Genomic DNA, 21,429 nt, shown 5'->3' with positions numbered 1-21,429 from the left:
AAAGCAAGGGACCTAGTACTGAGCCCTGCGAAACCCCACTGGAAACATGATAGAAGGCTCAAAGCGGCAAGCCCATCAGCCTTGTAAACCATATTTGTTGCATGATCTAGGGAGTTACAGAGGAAACAATATATATTTTTTAAATGAAAAGAAAAGTGCAGTGTGGCAAATATGTGTTGCTGTGGATCATCGCACAGAGTGGCAAGACATGGATGATCACTCAAATAATCCTCCACGTGACAAATTTATAATCCTATGTCATCAGGAAAAGGACATGAGGAAGTTGTCTGTGGCATTGAGAAAGGTTTACTGATTTTGTACGAATAGCAAACTAGAGGTTGAGTTAGCCCATGGCACAGGCTCACCTGCATAAGCAGTTCAGAAAGCTGATTGCACTGAAAGTCGTCCTTACCTCTAATGTGAATAGACTGCTGACACATGAAAAACCTGCGCAAGGTACTTAGCCGCTAGCACAGTTGGCTGCAGCTTGTCGTAAAGCAGATGTTGTGGCAGTAAAATGGACAAACTGTTCACATTTGGCACGGGGGAGATATGTGGGCAATACTGCTCCCTTTGATGTTGAAGAATTCGAGGTCCTGCCACAAGTGTGGCACCAAAGGAGTTTCCTATTTGGAGCTTAAAGCCACTTTCCAGTAAAAACATAAGTGCAAGTCACATGGAGGGATATTGCTGACAGAGGCAATGTGGTTACTCTGATTCTTCGCTCCTGGCTACAAATGAGAAAGAAGTTTGCTTTTATCAGGAGGAAAGTGAGGGTGAGTGTGCTACTCACTTTTGCACACATTTCTTATGGGGCCCATCAAGCATGGCAAAAACTGACGTTGTTGAACTCCTGCACTCTCTGGGAGGTACAATTTAAAGCACTTTACACAATCATTGCTCTTTTGAACACACTCTTTCATTGTGCCAAATCTGGACTACACATTTTAATGATTAATTGCATTTATTTGATTTGTTTGTGTAGTGGGAAACCTTGTTTAATAGAGCTCAGTGTTTACAGCCATTGGAAATAATTGAATTGGGATTTCATTATACAATTTGAAAGTCACAGTGTAAATTCCAGTGGGAATGAGAGCGGGCTTGTAAGAACACATCAAGAAATTAGAATGAGCTGAGCTAACTGTAATTTCTTACACTTTTATCATCCTTTCTTACATAGAATTAGATAGAATTTACAGCACAAAAACAGGCCTTGAATCCAACAGGTCTATGCTGAAATAACAACAGAAAATGCTGGAGAAACTCAGCAGGCCAGGGCAGCATCTGTGGAGAGAAAACAGGGTTAACGTTTCAGGTCGATGACCTTTCGTCAGAACTGGAAAAAAGCAGGAAAAGGAATAGATTGTGAAGCAAGTTAGGGGCTGGGAAAAGGGGGAGGGAATGAAAGAACAAAAGGGAAGGTCAGTGATAGGATAGAAAGCAGGAGAGATTAAGAGACATTAAGAGATATTCAAGGCAAGAGGAGGTGGTAATAGGACAGGTTAAGGAACAAAAGATGGCTATAGATGAGGTGTGAATTGCTCTGGCAGAATGAAGGACAGCTGTCATGTGGGAGGGAAGAAAAAAGGCCAAACAAAAGTGTGGATAAAAAAATAATAAAAATGTATATGTATGTGATAGGGGCCGAGGTTATGATCTGAAATTGTTGAACTCTATGTTGAGTCCAGAGGGCTGTAGAGTGCCTAATCGAAAGATGAGGTGCTGTTCCTCGAGCTTACGCTGAGCTTACGTGGAACAATGCAAGAGGTCTATGCTGATCTTTATGCTGCACACAAGTCTCCTCCCACCTTAATTCATCTCACGCTATTGACATATTCCTTCTCCCTCATGTACTTATTTAGCTTCCCCTTAAATGCATCAATGCTATTCGCCTCAACCACTCCATGTGGTAGTGAGTTCCACATGCTCACCACTCTCTTGAAGTTTCTCCTGAATTCCTTATTGAATTTATTAGTGACTATCTTATATTTATGGCCCCTAGTTTTGGATTCCTCCACAAGTGAAAACATCTTCTCTACATCTACACTATTGAACCCCTCCATAATTTTAAAGACATCTATCAGGTCACCTCTTAGTCTTCTCTTTTCTAGAGAAAAGCGCCCAGCCTGTTCAGTCTTTCCTGAGAGTTGTACACTCTCAGATCTGGTAACATCCTTGTAAATCTTTTTTCAGCTTTCGTCAGTGCTTCAATATCCTTTTTGTAATACGGAGACCTAAACTGTGCACAGTACTCTAAGTGTGATCTTACCAAAGTTCTATATAAGTTTAAATAACTTCGCTGCTTTTCAATTCTATTCCTCTAGAAATGAACCCCAGTGCTTTGTTTGCACATTTTAAGGCTTTGTTAAGCTGTATTGTTGGACCAGTAATTCCGGACCCAACGCGTGAGTACGGACGGGGTACTCACGCGTGGGCCCGTTAGAAGTGCCGGATTTCAGCATGCACAGCGCATGCGCAGGAAACCGGCATTTCCTCCAAGGGGTTCAGAGGTCTAACGCGTGCGCGCAGGACTCTGCGCGCACATGTTGAACTTCCTTCGTTTTGACAGGTTTGCCCGTTTGCAAGGGCCTGAACTTTTTAGACATATAAAAAGGAGGCGTAAGGACTTGATTCTTGAAGGTAAGTGGTCTATTATTTAAAATTATAACATTTTTTCCACAGCTTTATTGTTTTTAAGGACTTCACAGTAAGGTAAGTTTATTTTTAGACCCGATTTCTTAAAAAATTATTTTTTTCAAAAATTTGATTAATTGTTTAAAATAGTCTTTTAAAGTTATTTATAGTTTATTTAATTATTGGGATGTTTTTTAAAATTTTATTTAAAGTTAAACTAGACTTTTGGGCGCCCGTACTTTTCATGAGTTTGACAGTTCTTACAATCAAACTCATGAATGAAGTTTCCCCTCCCCTGATTGGCTGCCCAGTGCTCACCTGATCCCAGCCGGCACATCGCACTAACTACGCCGCTGGATCAGGCAAGCACATCGCGCCGACATCTGAACCGGGCCACTGACAGGAATTCCAAGCAGGCCCAGGCTTCAGATGTCGGCGCGCCGGGTGAGTGCACATCGGGGGCTTGCACGCGCGGCAAGCCCCCGAACCTAATTTCTGGCCCGTTACTTTTAATGATTTGTGAATCTGCACCCCTAGATCCCTTTGCATCTCTACCCCATTAAGACTCTGATTTTCCAAGAAGTGGCCTCCTTATTCCTCCAACCAAAAGGTAACACCTCACACTTATCTATATTAAAATTAATTTGCCATTTACACACCCATTCTGCAAGTTTGTTAATGTCTTCTTGTATTTTGTTGCAATCTTCCTCAGTATTAACTATAGCCCTCACTTTGGTGTTATCCACAAATGTTGATATTGTACTTCTGAATCCCAAGGTCAACTCATTTATGTAAATAGTGAAGAACAGTGGGCCCAGCATTGATCCCTGTGGAACACCACTTCCCACCATCTGCCAGTCTGAATAACTACTTATAACCCCTACTTTTATTTTGTGTTTTGTAACCAGTTTGCTATCCACTCTGCAACTTGTCCGCTGACTCCACATGATCTCATCTTAGTCATGAGTCTGCTATGCGGTACCTTATCGAAGGCCTTTTGAACATCCATGTATATTACATCCACTACATTACCCTTGTCTATTCTTTCTGTTACTTCTTCAAATAATTCAATAAGGTTGGTGAATCATGACCTTCCCTTTTGAAATCCATGTTGACTATTACTTATTATATTTTCAGTTGCTAGATGTTTTTCTATTACATTTTTGAGTAAAGATTCCAATCTATTTCCTACCACCAATGTTGAGCTAACTAGTCTATAGTTTCCTGGAGTTGTTCTGAATCTAAGATTAACATTAGTTGTCTGCCAGTCCTCTGGCACTATTCCTTTTTCTATTGAATTGATATATATATATCTATATATATACTAGTGCCTCTGCTGTCTCTTCCTTAGCTTCTTTGAGTTCTTTCTTGTTTCTTACTCCTTAGACATTCAGGCTTGGGCTGATAAGTGGCAGGTAACATTCGCGCCACACAAGTGCCAGGCCATGACCATCTCCAACAAGCGAGAGTCTAACCACCACCCCTTGACATTCAACAGCATTACCATTGCCAAATCCCCCACCATCAATAGCCTGGGGGTCACCAGTGACCAGAAACTTAACTGGACCAGCCACATAGATACTGTGGCAACAAGAGCAGGTCAGAGGCTGGGTATTCTGCAGCGAGTGTGTCACCTTCTGACTCCCCAAAGACTTTCCACCATCTACAAGGCACAAGTAAGGAGTGTGATGGAATACTCTCCACTTGTCTGGATGAGTGCAGCTCCAACAACACTCAAGAAGCTCGACACCATCCAGGACAAAGCAGCCCACTTGATTGGCACTCCATCCACCACCTTAAACATTCACTCCCTCTACCACGGGTGTATCGTGCCTACAGTGTGTACCATCTAGAAGATGCACGGAAGCAACTCGCCAAGGCTTCTTCAGCAGCACCTCCCAAAGTCACAACCTCTACCATCTAGAAGGACAAGGGCAACAGGCGCATGGGAACACCACCACCTCCAAGTTCCCCTCCAAGTCACTTCCTGACTTGGAAGTATATCGCCACTCCTTCATCGTCGCTGGGTCAAAATCCTGGAACTCCCTCCCTAACAGCATTGTGAGAGTACCTTCACCACACGGACTGCAGCGGTTCAAGAAGGTGGCTCACCACCACCTTCTCAAGGGCAACTAGGGATGGGCAATAAATGCTGGCCTTACCAGCAATGCCCACATCCCATGAACGAATAAAAAAAAGGCACATAGGAACAGGAATAGGCCATTTACTTCGTCCACCATTCTTGATAACTATGGCACTTTATCATTTTAATCACAATTTCCTGCCTTATTATCATTACCTCCCTTTTGAAACATTTCAATTAACTGCATCAATGGCCTTATGGGGCAGTGCATTCCACAGTCCCACAATCCTTTGTGTGAAGAAATTTATCCTAGATTCACCTTTAACCAATTTAGCTCAAACTCGAAGATTACACCCTCGTTTAAATTTTTCATTTATTTATAATTTCCCCCCTCTTGTTTGTACCATATCTTTGTCAAGAAGAAATGTAAATGCAAACTCAGACTCTGTGACACAGTACATTGGTGCAGTAGACACGGTAAAAAACCTGTTCTTTTCCTGATGAATTCACAGAATATCCTGCTACTTGTTTGCTAACATAAACTTAGCATAAATTTAGGATTGTCATTGAAATCTTAAAGGGGGAGGTTAGAAGATTTTTTTCATACGAATAGTTACGAGAATATGAAATTTATTACTATTGAAGCTGACAAATGGCATTTAAGAAGGAATTAGATAAGCCTCTTGAACAGGAAAAATGTTAAAAGATACAAGTTAAAAAGAAGTCATATGGATAGCTCTGATGTGAGCTAGCACTGGCACAGGCACTATGGACATAATAGCCTCCTGTGTTCACATCTCAATGATTCTATTTCTCTTACCACCAAAAAGAGCATTAAATTCTTCATTCAACACTGCTGAAGTTACACCTGCTTTGGCACAGCTTTTCAATAAGTCACAATGTGTTAGATTTTACAAAATTGGTGATCTCAATGCAGAGCTTCATGTGGCAAGAGCATATAATGGAAATTTGAGCATAGAAATCAGCTGTATCCTTGATACAGGGCCACCTTTATTTATTACCCCATGTTGGTCTCATTAGTCTGAGTTTTTCTATTATTCCACCACCATCCTTATTGGCACCATCAATTCAGCACCAATTCGTCGGTTTTGTGCAGTTTTTCATGCTCACTACAATCAGGGTTGTGACTGTACAAACACACTTCAGTTACAAAACACATAAAAACTGACTGTAAAAGCTTTTATAGATATGTGAAGAGAAAAAGATTGGTGAAGTCAAGCGTAGGTCCCTTGCAGTCAGAATCAGGGGAATTTATAATGGGGAACAAATCGGACAAAGTCAACACGGATTTACAAAAGGTAAATCGTACTTGACTAATCTACTGGAATACATACTTTGGTTCTGTCTTCACAAAGGAGGACACAAATAAACTCCCAGAGATGTCGGGGAACATAGGGTCTGATGAAAGGGAGGAACTGAAAGAAATCAGTATTTGTAGGGAAATGGTGTTAGGGAAATTGACGGGATTGAAGGCCGATAAATCCTTAAGGCTTGATAATCTACATCCTCGGGTACTTAAGGAAATGGCCCTAGAAATAGTAGATGCATTGCTGATCATCTTCCAACATTCGATAGAATCTGGAACAGTACCCATGGATTGGAGGGTAGCTAATGTTACCCCACTATTCAAAAAAGGTGGTAGACAGAAAACGGGGAATTACAGACCGGTAAGCCTGACATCGGTAGTGGGGAAAATGCTAGAGTCCGTTATAAAAGATGTAATAGCAGAGCACTTGGAAAACAGTGACAGGATCGGACAAAGTCAACACGGATTTACAAAAGGTAAATCGTACTTGACTAACCTACTGGAATTTTTTGAGGATGTAACTGGTAAAATAGATAAGGGAGAACCAGTGGATGTGGTGTATTTGGATTTTCAAAAGGCTTTCGATAAGGTCCCGCATAAGAGATTAGTGTGTAAAGTTAAGGCACAAGGGATTGGGGGCAAGGTATTGACTTGGATAGAGAACTGGTTGGCAGGCAGAAAGCAAAGAGTTGGAATAAACGGGTCTTTTTCCGAGTGGCAGGCAGTGACTAGTGGGGTACCGCAGGGATCGGTCCTTGGACCCCAGCTATTCACAATATATGTTAATGATCTAGACGAGGGAGCTAGATGTAATATCTCCAAGTTTGCAGATGACACAAAGCTGGGTGGGCGTGTGTGCTGTGAGGAGGATGCCGAGAAACTCCAGTATGATTTGGACAGGTTGAGTGATTGGGCAGAAGCATGGCAGATGCAATATAATGTGGATAAATGCAAGGTTATCCACTTTGGTGTAAAAAACAGGAAGACAGATTATTATCTGAATGGCAATAGATTGGGAGAAGGGGAAGTGCAACGAGACCTGGGTGTCCTTGTGCACCAGTCGCTGAAGGTAAGCATGCAGGTGCAGCAGGCGGTTAAGAAGGCAAATAGTATGTTGGCCTTCGTAGCGAGAGGGTTTGAGTACAGGAACAAGGATTTCTTCCTGCAGTTGTACAGGGCCTTGGTGAGACCACATCTTGAGTATTGTGTGCAGTTTTGGTCGCCTTATCTGAGGAAGGATGTTCTTGCCATGGAGGGAGTGCAGCGAAGATTCACCAGACTGATACCTGGGATGGCAGGAATGACTTATGAGAAGAGATTGGGTCGATTGGGCTTATACTCGTTGAAGTTTAGAAGAATGAGAGGGGATCTCATTGAAACTTATAAAATTCTGACAGGACTGGACAGACTAGATGCAGGAAGGATGTTCCCGATGGTCGGGGAGTCCAGAACCAGGGGTCACAGTCTAAGGATAAGGGGTAAGCCATTTAGGACAGAGATGAGGAGGAGTTTCTTCACCCAGAGAGCCAATTCATTAAATATATTCAAGAAGGAGTTGGATATATTTCTTAAGGCTAAAGGGATCAAGGGATATGGGGAGAAAGCAGGGACAGGGTACTGAATTTGGATGATCAGCCATGATCTCATTGAATGGTGGAGCAGGCTCGAGGGGCCGAATGGCCTACTCCTGCTCCTATCTTCTGTTTCTATGTTTCTTTGTAAAACTTTGAGCCAACAGTAAAACATTCAGCCCACCAGTGTGAGTAGGATTCAAGTTCAGACGTCAAAGGGGAAATTAGAGTGTACAAACCCACCCCAGCAACCAATCCACTAACTTCTAAAAAATCTAAATTCTCTTAGTTGAACCTTTGAAAATTTGACAGAAAGAAAAAAAACCTGTCATTTGTTGGTTTTGCAGTGCCTGCCAGTAAAGGCAAAGGGTTAATCCAGAAAGATGGACAACCCATCATAATGTGCAAAAAAAAACATATACTTATGAAAATTAACTCAGTGGAATGTGACAATGATTAGTTCACAGTTCTGCAGTCATAAAACATGTACGGTTTAGGAGAATAAAATTACTGTTACAAAGCGGACACCTCTAATCCATTGCAGTGATGTCAAAATCAGGTGGAGATCGAGGTCTGTAGGACAGACAGTTTTCTGCATCGAACATTTCAAACCCAGCAGATCTTGTCTCATTTAGTTGTAAACACATCTTAAGAACATGAGATGCAGAAGAGGGCACGAGTGGGACCAGAATAAGAACAGCAGGAAAAAGACAAAACCAACCACCAGTATTGTAAATATTTCTGCAGAAATTCCAATTTTTAGGTGAATGCATCCAATGAAAGGCAGGTGCCAAGTCTATATATATATATATAATATATTTTCAAAATCATAAGAAGTCTTACCTGGTATAAATATTTTTACATGTGATCCAGGATGCCAAATTAGTACGAAATATTCTTCAACAAAATGTCAACGTTCATGCAATCCACTGGAGTGTTTATACTTAATGTGCCAATAATAACACATTAAGTCTTGCACTTTCTAAAAGAAAATCTCTCTTCAAAATTCCCAACAAGTAGCCAGATGATTGATCTGTTTTTTTACAGCTTATATTCCCCCCATTCTTGAATGTCAAATAATCATTGTTTAACTGACTGGTACAGCAGTGCGAATATTAGTAAAGTAGAAATCACTTCCCGGATTATCACAGTACCTGAGAGGCTCAGACCTAGACTTTGTGTCGCTCTTCACCTGATAAAAGTCTATGCCGGTGATGGTTTGATCGACAGATTCAGCAGCCAGTTACATGGGGGTATCTGGATAGCAGAGGGGCGTTGCTGAGCAGGCGGCAGCAGCTTCACCACAGAGCACCGATGGGACCGCAACAAGAAACAGGATGGAGCAGCAGAGGAGTCTGCGGGCATCAGATATTCTGGGCACTTCAGTATAAGCTGGTGATAGAACATACTAAACATTGAAGGAAAATGCTTCGTTACTCTCGGGTTAAGAGGGGAACTGTGTATCACACACAAATACACGCGTGGCTTCACCAAAAGGAAAACAACACTGTTGTAGTGTCATGAATTTGATTAACTTAACTTGAGGACTGCAGAGAGTAGTTTTACATTGAAATGAGCGGTATCACTGCGGGCTGGTATGCGCACTTATTCAGCAAAGGGCACCAGTAATAAAGACACTTGCATTTGTCACTCCAGCGGGAGGAGATACCAGCAGGGTCACAGGGAAGATGGGGAGCTGCTAACAACAAACTGACACAATGCATTTCCAAACACTAAATGCGCCGATCCCACATTCCCGTTATCTTTATTAACCCATTTTAAATAAACGGGCTAACATCTGTTTAAAAGTAACGTGTTAAGGATTATTGAGGGCCGACATTTTCCACTTTAACGTTCCTGGCGCAGGGCAGGACGTTCTGAACTCCGATTGTCCCTCTATTAATCTGAAGGCTTGCCCCTGGGTTGTGGGATGTCCCGGTACATGTTCCCAGTACGTGTCAGGAGCGCTGGTGGAGAATCCTGGCCGTGAACTTGGCCTATCGGAATTTTTGCCTTTATTGCATGGTTCAATGTTACGATGCTGGCCAGGGAGGACTTTTTATTGACGTTTTCAGGTTACCAGGAAATCATGAAAATGGGAGGTGAGAATTAAAGGGGATGTGTGATACAGATTTACTCGGGAACTGCCAGGATGAACAACTTTGCAACAATGTAACTTGGAAATGTTGTCTGCCACTATGATTCCCAGTGGGGATTCTGAAAGGTTTTAAATAGAGCCATTCTTCCCTCCAGAAAGCATCTTTTTAAATATTTTATTTGACACAATGTTGTGTGATAGACTTTGCTTTCTTTTTGCTCTTGTTGTTAGGAGCTCTAGCTGCCCTCTAACCCTGCTGGTTCCTACTGGGTTTGTCAGTGCCCCCGGGCAGCCTATGCAATGCAGCCAGTCCTCAGCAGGGAGAGGGAGCCCCAGCTGCAGCCGACTCAGCCTGTCCATGTTGGAGGTGGGAGCCTTGGAAAGACAGCAGGAGAACCTGACTGCTGAGTTAATTTAAAAAAAACATAGGTTGCAGCATGAAATTGCAACATTCGCGATCGTGCTGCCAAGAAAAGCAGGTAAGGAGTGCTGCTCCTTTTAATCATATACGGGTTGTGAATATTTGTTCGAATGTTTAACACACAGCAAATAGCTGATTCCCCAGAAGGCACGGAAAAATAAATACGAATAGCACTTCAACTCAGATCGCTTGCATTTTTATATATGCATAACACGGTATGATGCTGCTTTCCATTTTTATATTTTGCTTTTTCTTCACAAGCCTCAAAACAATTACGGCAATCCCTGGACACCAGGCAGAATTAATGTGTTTTCTTTGGAAACTCTCACTCAAATATTTTTGAATCCCTTAAAATGTGGTTAAATAGCAGTAAAATGACAATGAAAAGTACACATACACACAAAGTCTGGGTAAGAACATTGGCATTAGTTGATTGTTAATATACAAAAAGGTTATCAGAAGAAACTGGAATTAATTGGAACTGAGAAGGCTTGATTTCATAGAGGACAAAAACAGGTTTTGTAGGAATAGGTGTATTCCGAATAAATAACGGAGCTTGACTCGGAAGAACAACAAACAGGATTTTAATGTTGAATTAGATGAAGTACAGCAAACAACAACGGTGCAGGAGAGTCGTGGAACAGGTCTTTCCTCTGGGGACGCCACGAGGACTGACTCGGCAGTCCCGTGGATTGCGTGATGATGTCATCGCGTTTTCCCGCGCTTGGGCAGTCACGTGAATGGCGCAATGACGTCATCATGTTCTCCCGGCACTGCAGCCGGCCGTTGCGGCCGAAGTCGCGGGAGTGGGAGGCCGAGCTGAGCCGGCGATTGTGTAGGGTTCAAAAATCCACAACCACGTTTTACCAAAAATTGGATTGCCCTATACAGTTTAAAACCAACATTTTCGGCCAAGGTAGAGGTCCCGACAAGCAGGCTGGGATATGCCTGGGACATCCGAATACAGGGGACTGTGGCTCAGAGGCGAGCCATAGATGTCGGCCAATCGAAGCAGAGTGCATTCTCAAAGGCCAATCAGGGGACCGAGTCAGACCTGAAGCGAGGAAACCCCCAGCCAATGGGGACCACCCGGTCCGGGTTTGAATATGCGACTCACCCCTAATCGGGCTATGAATACAAGCCATCATCACCTTAATCAACTCGGACTAGGGACAATAGTCTTGGGATCACTACAGTTAAGAGGTGGCCCAAACTAATCAAGTCCCAGGACTGACACAATGGGGCAGCAGACTTGGAGGAGCCGATGTGCACTCAAAACAATACCCCTGTCCTCACACCTACCTGTATAAATATGGAACACAAGAAGGACCAACGCTGAGAGAGAACTATTACCAGAAGAATGAACAGGAGAGCGAGTTAAGATGCTGAGGGAAAAGACGAGCCCGGGAGGGACGAGCTGGGGCGAACTAACATCTAAAGAACTCCAACTGCGCTGAGGAGAAGATCCACCATCAGGCCCCAGGCTCAATCGGTATACTGAAGGTTTACTCCGCTACCAGATGGCGCAACATCGCCGCAAGAAGCCGTACCGTATACCAACTCCCGTTCCGGGGACCTCGACAAGAAGACACCAACGACCGAAGTGGCTGTGGAAGACGGCATTCACTCCAGTCATTTCGGGAACCTTTTCCATCAAGCACAAACCAACCAATGACAACCGACCGAAAGCGCAATCAACAAAACCAAACTTTGAGAAAACCCGACCAGACGCAGCAAGGTCCTCTCCGAGGTTCGGGGTACGGCGAACTCCGAGGCACAGGTCGAATTCCGACGATGACAGCAACAACAACAACCCAACAACCGCACTCAAAATTCCATCTGTCAAGGGAGGAGGCTGTGAGTATAATCCAAGGGCCTGCAACTGTCAGTCTAGTTTAGGTAGGAAAGTGGGTTGGTGGGATTGGACTTGGTAAAGATAAAACTGTGTAAACATTCCCGTTGTGTCCGTTCTCTCATATTTTATTTATATAGTTATAAATGTGTGTGTGTGTTTATTACGTTTGTGGTAGAACTTACCTTGGCAAATAAAATTGGTTGTCACCTGTTCTTTTCCCAAAGACTACTTGTCCCCGAGTGTCTATTTAAAGTGCATCGTTCTCCACCCAAATTCTGGAGTTAGAACCAGATAGGGGCATTAGGGTGCTTCCAATCCGCCAAACAAGGGAACAGCAGACTAGGGAAAAGAGAGAGGACTCCAGGAGCACTTGGGCTCAGGAGTACCCCACAGATTAGGTATAAACTGTGCGGGTCGCCACCGTATTTTAGTCCTCCTCTATAAGCTGTTGTTCTCTATCTCCTTAGAGGGTGTTTCGTGACACCCGACCTGCAGGCTAACATAAGCTGCAAGGGTATAAAGGAGACCGAGGCCCAATACATCAACAGGCACAAAAGACCCCTGCAATTGGGCAGAGCAGAGCCCCATCCCCCTACAATGGGGAGGCCGGCGATTGTCGCGGGAGCGGGAGGCCGAGCTGGGCCGGCTCGCGTTTAGGTGAGTCACGTGATGCGCGACGTGACATCATCGCGTTAGCTTGCATTTGGGTGAGTCACGTGATGCGCGACGTGATGTAATTGCGTTAGGTCGTGTTCTTAAAGGGGCAACGCCCCGTACATGCAAACTGTATATAAACATAGTTAAAGTTAAAGGGAATTATGTATAATAAGTAAGGGACGCTCGGTGGTACCGCTACAGTTTCACTATTGATTTCGACATGTTAATGAAATAACATGGTCGATATTACTTTATCCTGTACCACGGGAGGAAGTATTAGATCTTGTTTCAAACTGACAAAGGTAGAAGGGACGATTCCACCTGCACTTTCAGCTTCCCAACCGTGGCTACTGACCCACTAAAGTAGCCCCTAACAGTAGAGGTGTACCTCACCCTTGTTGCCTCAGCATCTGTTTGCTGTTCATTGCTGCCACTTCTAGCGTCATGAGTAGCCTTATGACGTTACCCTGCAGAGTGCAAGGCTTCACAAAATTTACTCTATTCTGTCCAGAGATAAATTCCTCTCATTCCCAAATTTTCTTAAGAGTTCAAAAGGAATTCCTGAGAAAAATTGCAAATGAGAGGAATGTGGACCATGGACCTGTTTATTTGTCACATTTCCTGAGATGAGGGCTGTGTTCCAAAAGATTCCTGGAGGAAAGCTGATAACGTCGTCAACCCCACTAGATCTCCCAGTTTCTCAGCTCCTCGGTTACTTGGTACAGTCGTCCATTTGTGACCTCATGTCCAAGCTTGAGCACATCTGGCGTGCGACACACTTGATCACGCACTTCCAGATCTGATTTGACCATGTGAAACAATATCACCTCCTTAACTGTGGCCAAATTCTCCTGTTACTCCAGGATCATGCTGGGGAGCAAGGACAATCCCAAAGTTCTCTTCACCGCTAATTTCAACTTCGGCCTCCTTCCTGAACCTATCCATACTCCCTTCTGATGTCAAGACTGAGAATTTCTGTGTCTGTAAAATTTAGACCATCTGCTCAGCTGCCTTATTCCTCAACAGCATGTGTAAGCATGGGTCAGCTTCCATACATGTGTTAATAACTCAACTTCACATATGTTGCTGTGTCATCTAACTATCTATCCAACACAGTTGCCGAACCAGAACTTCCTTGAGCTCAACATTACAACATTGGTGGGACCAAAGCCATCCTATTCAGTTTTGACAGAAATTCTGTCTCCACAAATGATTCATCACCAAGACTGCTTACATCCACCTTTGTAATATTGCCGGTCTTCACCCCCACTCCCGTTGAAACCATCCATGCATTCAACACCTCCAGTCTCGACTTCTTCAACATCCTTCTAATTGGTTGCCCCTGCTCCAACCTATGCAAACTTTATCTCATCCAATGCTCCTCTGGCTGCATCCTATCTCATACAAAGTGCCATTCATCTATCATCCCCTGCCTTTACTAACTCCTCTGGCTCCTCAGTACTCATGTATTGGTTTCAAAATCCTGATCTTCTGCAAATCCATCCCTGACTTTGCTCCATCCTACCTCTGCAGCTTCCTCCAGCCCTGTGTCCCAGTGTGTCCCCTATGCTCTTCTGTCTCTGGTCTACTGTGCATGCCCTGGGTCATCTGCCATATCTTGCTGTCTTGCTTGGTGCTTAAATTCCACATCGCAGTGAAATTTTTTGCTTATATTTGTGCATAATATTCTCTTTTGTAGTCTTTTTGTTAATAACCAGAAAATATAGGATTAAATATAATGTTTTGAATAGGGATTAACTATTACTGAAAGTGCTGTAATTGAGGTTAATGGTATCCAGTTTCTAATTGCTGCTTTTCAGTCTATTTCTGTTTTTCATATAATTAGAGGTGTTCTGCTAATTATTAGTAGTCAGAAATCAGCACAATATTATTGATATTTAAAAGCCCAGCAGCCTTCTGTGTTCAAAAGACCACAAAAAAGAGATCGGAGTGTTTAATCACCATCCATTTATCAAGCAAATGTCTCAGTAATTATTAAACTGCTTTGTCATAAATCTTTCACTTTCATTAGCTGTATTTACGGAAAATAAAATGAGTGTACCTTTGATGTTGATCACACAGGCAGAAAATTACATCTAAACACCCTTGCATAAAAAGACATCTCTCTCATACACCACTCAGGATGGGAATCTGATGATCAGCCGATTAAATGTGGTGAAATTGCTTGCCCATTACATGTCAATGGATGAGGTGAACAGAGGGCTATCATATGCCAGTAAAGAAAAACATGATGTCACATAATCTGAAGATGGCATTGCCAGAAGATCCCAAAAAATCAGCTCATTCTGTTTTGAGATTTCTTTACTTAGTTTATTTCACCGATCATTTGGTAGCACTCTCGTCTCTATTCCAAATGTCTTGTCAAAAATAGCCAAAAGGATTATTTAATGTCACATGTAATGACACTTGCTTTGTGCAGTACTTTTTTTAATGTTGTCAGCCCCAGCTCAGTTGGTAGCACTCTTGCCTGTGAGTCATAGAAGGTTGTGGGTTCAGGTCTCATTCTGGCGACTTGAGCACAGAAATCTCGGCTGACACTCCAATGCAGTACTGACAGAGTGCTGCATTGTCAGAGGTGCTGTCTTTTGGATGAGACGTTAAGATGTCGGGGAACATAGGGTCTGACGAAAGGGAGGAACTGAAAGAAATCAGTATTTGTAGGGAAATGGTGTTAGGGAAATTGATGGGATTGAAGGCCAATAAATCCCCAGGGCCTGATAATCTACATCCTAGGGTACTTAAGGAAGTGGCCCTAGAAATAGTAGATGCATTGCTGGTCATCTTCCAACATTCGATGGAATCTGGAACAGTACCCATGGATTGGAGGGTAGCTAATGTTACCTCAAAAAAGGTGGTAGAAAGAAAACGGGGAATTACAGACCGGTAAGCCTGACATCGGTAGTGGGGAAAATGCTAGAGTCCATTATAAAAGATGTAATAGCAGAGCATTTGGTAAACAGTGAAAGGATCGGACAAAGTCAACATGGATTTACAAAAGGTAAATCATGCTTGACTAATCTACTGGAATTTTTTGAGAATGTAACTAGTGAAATAGATAAGGGAGAACCAGTGGATGTGGTGTATTTGGACTTTCAGAAGGCTTTCGATAAGGTCCTGCATAAGAGATTAGCGTGTAAAGTTAAGGCACATGGGATTGGGGGCAAGGTATTGACTTGGATAGAGAACTGGTTGGCAGACAGAAAGCAAAGAGTTGGAATAAACGGGTCTTTTTCCGAGTGGCAGGCAGCGACTAGTGGGGTACCGCAGGGATCGGTCCTTGGACCCCAGCTATTCACAATATATATTAATGATCTAGACAAGGGAACTAGATGTAATATCTCCAAATTTGCAGACGACACAAAGTTGGGTGGGCGTGTGTGCTGTGAGGAGGATGCCGAGAAACTACAGGATGATTTGGACAGGTTGGGTGATTGGGCAGAAGCATGGCAGATGCAATATAACATGGATTAATGTGAGGTTATCCACTTTGGTGGCAAAAACAGGAAGGCAGATTATTATCTGAATGGCAATAGATTGGGAGAAGGGGAAGTGCAACGAGACCTGGGTGTCCTTGTGCACCAGTCGCTGAAGGTAAGCATGCAGGTGCAGCAGGCGGTTAAGAAGGCAAATGGTATGTTGGCCTTTGTAGCGAGAGGGTTTGAGTACAGGAACAAGGATGTCTTGCTGCAGTTGTACAGGGCCTTGGTGAGACCACACCTTGAGTATTGTGTGCAGTTTTGGTCGCCTTATCTGAGGAAGGATGTTCTTGCCATGGAGGGAGTGCAGCGAAGATTCACCAGGCTGATACCTGGGATGGCAGGAATGACATATGAGGAGAGATTGGGACGATTGGGCTTGTACTCGCTGGAGTTTAGAAGAATGAGAGGGGATCTCATTGAAACTTATAAAATTCTGACAGGACTGGACAGACTAGATGCAGGAAGGATGTTCCCGATGGTCGGGGAGTCCAGAACCAGGGGTCACAGTCTAAGGATAAGGGGTAGGCCATTTAGGACAGAAATGAAGAGGAATTTCTTCACCCAGAGAGTGGTGAACCTGTGGAATTCTCTACCACAGTAGGCAGTAGAGGCCAATACATTAAATATATTCAAGAAGGAGTTGGATATATTTCTTAAGGCTAAAGGGATCAAGGGGTATGGGGAGAAAGCAGGGACCGGGTACTGAATTTGGATGATCAGCCATGATCGCATTGAATGGCGGAGCAGGCTCGAGGGGCCGAATGGCCTACTCCTGCTCCAACTTCTATGTTTCTATGTTAAACCAAGGCCCTGTCTGCCCTCTCAGGTGGACGTAAAAGATCCCATGGCACTATTTCGAAGAAGAGCAGGGGAGATAGCCCTGGTGTCCTGGTCAATATTTATCCCTCAATCAACATCACTAAAAACAGATTATCTGGTCATTATCACATTGCTGTTTGTGGGAGCTTGCTGTGCGCAAATTGGCTGCCACGGTTCCTACATTACAACAGTGACTCCACTTCAAAAGTACTATTGGCTGTAAAGCGCTTTGGGACATCCAGAGGTTGTGAAAGGCACTATATAAATGCAAGTCTTTCTGTTATATGTTAAAAGTCTTGTATATAGCACACATTTCCTGTGTTACACTTACCTCCTGTAACACTTTGCCATCACACCTTGTTGATTACACCTACTATTGTCATAGAACAGCATATCCTTCAACTCACCATGAGCAACATCATGCGAAATCTGCTATTACTGCTATTAATGTATGATATATTCTCTATTTTTCTATATTGTGGCAGAACAACAGGGTGCCATCAGAGACAACTCCATCTTGCACAGATATATTACAAGATGGTTGTGGCTGGGTGCATAAAAATATTTGAAGGGTGAAGTCACGGTGTGTGACATCAGTAACAAATGTGATAATGCTTTTTTAAATGAAATTTTAAAATTAAAATGAAATTGAATGTGTTAATGCGTTTGTTATTAATATTACATAGTACGATTTCACATGCCATTAGAGAAATTCTACTTGGTGTCAGTAGACAAGAAATGATTTCCTGTGATCTCATGCATGCCTCACCAACCCTGGTTAAGAAGTGATACTTAAATCTGTGTGTAATGGAAAGAGTTACTGTCTCTATCCCACTTCTTGTCATCTTCTAGTTGCAATATAATGTCATTTTTATTTTTATGAGCTATAAATAAATGTGGAAGAGTGGTAATGAAAGATGATATTACATGCCTGGGAAATGCTATTTACTTATGACATTATATAACTTTGCTGGATTTCTTGTTTTTGAAATGTATTTTAAAAAATTTACAGATTGATGATTTAATTATAATCTGTACAATTATCTTTAACTCCAGTGAATTACAGACTTCCCCACTAATCTGAGGACTACTGCAACTGTGGTCTTTCAGGACCTTCGCTGCACTCTTCAGGGAGGTCTATCAAACATCAACAACAACAACTTGTATTTATATAGCACCTTTAGCATAGTAAAATGTCCCAAGGCGCTGCACAGGAGTATTTTAAGACAAAAAGTTTGATACCAATCCACATAAGGATAACTTAGGGCAAGTGACCAAAAACTTGGTCAAAGAGGTAGGTTTTAAGGAGTGTCTTAAAGGAGGAAAGAGAGGTAGCGAGGCGGACAGGTTTAGGCAGGGAATTCCAGAGCTTAAGGCCTAGGCAACAGAAGGCATGGCCACCAAAGGTTGAGCGATTATAATCATGGATTCTCAAGAGGGCAGGATTAGAGGAGCGCAGATATCTCGGGGGGTCGTGAGGCTGAAGGAGATTATAGAGATAGGAAGGGGTGAGGCCATGGAGGGGTTTGAAAAAAAGGATGAGAATTTTGAAATTGAGGCGCTGCTTAACCGGAGCCGATGTAGGTCAGCGAGCACAGGGGTGATGGGCGAATGGGACTTGGTGCAAGTGAGGACACGGGCAGCCAGGTTTTGGATGACCTCAAGTTTATGCAGGGTGGAATGTGGGAGTGCATTGGAATTGTCAAGTCTAATTATGCAAGGGATCAGGGACAGAGGGTTCTGCCTTATGGTTAGCAATGCATTTAGGGGAGGTCACATTCCAGCCTGGCTAAGACCAGCAAACTCAGTGCAAACTACGTCTAGAACCTGAGATTTTCTGGTCTTTATAGCTCAGCACAGGCAGCACATTAACTAAGTGAGCCTTGGGAGATGTTTTATTTAAAATAGTGGTGCAGCAACACTGTAGTTGGTAGCCCTTCAGTACCTCATAGAAACATAGAGATAGGAACAGGAGTAGGCCATTCGGCCCTTCGAGCCTGCTCCGCCATTCAATGAGATCATGGCTGATCTTATGTATGGCAACAAAGTAGTGCTGGCAAAATTAGTATCCAACATGTAGGCCATGAGGTTCTGTTGGTTTCCTAACATCATTCCAATCAGAGATTGGTGGAACCTCCAGGGAAATAGGTGTAAAACAAGCATTTTCAGTTTGTTAGGCCAGCTCTTTGGGGGAAAGTAACAGTTCTTGATGAAGGAAGCATGTAACTCACTTGCTCTTCAAGCTAATGAGTCACATCTTCCTAAAATGATTTTTGGATAAAATTCCTCCTGTCAATAATATTAGTGAAAATCCAGTTTTATACTTTGCACTTAAAGCACTGATAGGCAGAATTTCACCCACTTCACAAATTATCTACCATATCACATCACTTATCCTGTAGCTGTATAAATAGAGTATACAATTTAAAGGGACTTATGCCAAGAATAGAGAAAACAAATATATTTTATTTCATGCATGAAAGTGAGTTGTTCTCTGAGCCTTTGTAGGGCCTATAATTGTATGTGTGAAGTGTATCTGTGCTTCATCTAAAGTGAGATGAATAGACTCCTCATTTATTTGTTATTTCAATAAGTTATTTATCAAAAGATCTGCTAAAAAGCCAGGATGAATACAAAGGCGTGATGTTGATTTAATTTGAATTGTTAAATGAACCCAGCAGTTAGTTTATTTCAGGAGAGATTTGTGGAGATTATGACCCAATCTTTTATATCAGTGCTGTTGTCATTGGTAACAAGGCTGTTTTTCTTGTTGTAATTTAGCAAGCCAAAATATTCTGATCAAAATGTAATATGTATCTATCTTCTATATATATATAAAACGGTTGGTCCGTCTGTCTTTCTGTCTGTCTGTTTGTCTTTCTGTCTGTTTGTCTGTCTGTCTGTCCGGCTATACAATCAAAAGTTATAGAGCGTACCTACACATATGTGATATCAAAAGAAAGCTTATCATTAGGGGAGTCTAATAGGCGTATTTACTTTTTGGTCAGACAAAAATTGTTCCGACAGTATACAAAAAAGGTTCAAAAAACAGCAACATTCCGCTCATTAGCGTTGAGTGATGTGATGGTTGACCAATCGTACAGGGGATTAATCTGACGGTTGACCAATCGGTGCGTCACGGGGGGCATTTCATTGCGTGTGTGGGCGGGCCTAATCCTTCTGAGCTGAGGTGAGTGGCCGCCATCTTGATACCTAACTATTGATTTCTTTTTCCCACTTTCTGCGTGTAAATATAGATTTCCAGCAAAAAAAAAGTTGCTTTTAAAAGAAAAAAAAATCCTTTTGCAAAGGGGACTTGGGCTTTCCCCCCTTCAGCGGTGGATGAGCTGCCTGCAGGCCTCGAAGCCTCGGCCTCTCCTCGCCAGCCGCGCCCGAGCTAGGCACCGCCCGTTCGCCCCACGATCGCCGCCATCTTGGTAATGGCTGGCGGCGCGTGACTGAGTCGAGCGTAGCCCGCCATCTTAGTAAAGGCTGGCGGGGCGGGAGTCAGCGCGCGCGTCAACGTTGGCCCGGAGCGCGACCTGAGCTAAGGTGAGTCTGGCCGGGCCTCACGCGCTAGGCCGCGCACCGGCCGGCCCTGAGGCGCTGATCCGCACACGGAGGCTTCGGCTCATCACGTCTGGGCTCTGAGGAAAGGCGGGGAGGGAGGGACAGAGAGGAAATCAGGGAGGGGAGGAGGAGGGGGTGAGAGGAGAGGAGAGGAGGGGGTGAGAGGAGAGTTGAGGGGGGGAGAGGAGAGGAGGGGGAGAGGAGAGGAGAGGAGGGAGAGGAGAGGAGGGGGGAGAGGAGAGGAGAGGGGGGAGAGGAGAGGAGAGGGGGAGGAGAGGAGAGGGGGAGAGGAGAGGAGAGGGGGGAGGGGAGAGGAGAGGGGGAGGGGAGAGGGGAGGGAGGGGAGAAGAGAGGGGGGAGGGAGGGGGAGAGGAGAGGGGGGGAAGGAGGGGAGAGGAGAGGGGGAGGGAGGGGAAAGGAGGGGAGGAGAGGAGAGGAGAGGGGAGGGAGGGGAGAGAGGAGAGGGGGAGCGGAGAGGAGAGGGGGAGGGGAGAGGAGACGGGGGGAGGGAGAGGAGGGGGGAGGGAGAGAGAGGAGAGGAGGGGGGAGGGAGAGGAGGGGGGTTGGGAGGGAGAGGAGGGGGGGAGGGAGAGGAGGGGGCGAGGGAGAAGAGGGGGGGATTGAGAGGAGGGGGGAGGGAGAGGAGAGGGGGGGAGGGAGGGGGGAGGGAGAGGAGGGGAGAGGGAGGGAGAGCAGAGGGGGAGGGAGGGTGAGGAGAGGGGCAGGGAGGGAGAGGAGAGGGGAGGGAGGGAGAGAGAGTAAAGCAGGGAGAGACGGGGCAGGGAGAGGGAGAGGATGAGGGAGGGAAACAGTGAGAGGGTGGGACAGGGAGGGAGAGCTCGCCTTCTTCCTACCTTCCTTCCTTCGCAGGGGTCGATCGGGCCAGGCCTGAGG

At 44.1% G+C, this 21,429-nt stretch overlaps 1 protein-coding gene across 1 annotated transcript in view; it reads left to right on the top strand.

Annotated features, from left to right (window-relative positions):
* The first annotated feature begins 350 nt into the window (after positions 1-350).
* Positions 351-21,429, top strand: part of LOC147095511 (beta-2-microglobulin-like) — a 112,095-nt gene continuing 91,016 nt past the window's right edge. Inside the window, exon 1 of the mRNA XM_085973657.1 lies at positions 351-456. Within this exon, the coding sequence (XP_085829783.1) occupies positions 351-456 (106 nt within the window). The remainder of the gene's footprint in view (positions 457-21,429) is intronic.

The sequence above is a fragment of the Somniosus microcephalus genome, unplaced genomic scaffold (assembly GCF_052327205.1).
Source record: "Somniosus microcephalus isolate GS21.2 unplaced genomic scaffold, FLI_Smic_1.0 unresolved_chr1, whole genome shotgun sequence".
NCBI lineage: Eukaryota > Metazoa > Chordata > Chondrichthyes > Squaliformes > Somniosidae > Somniosus > Somniosus microcephalus.
Note: the sequence above shows the minus strand (reverse complement) of the source record. Positions and strands in the feature narration are given on the sequence as shown.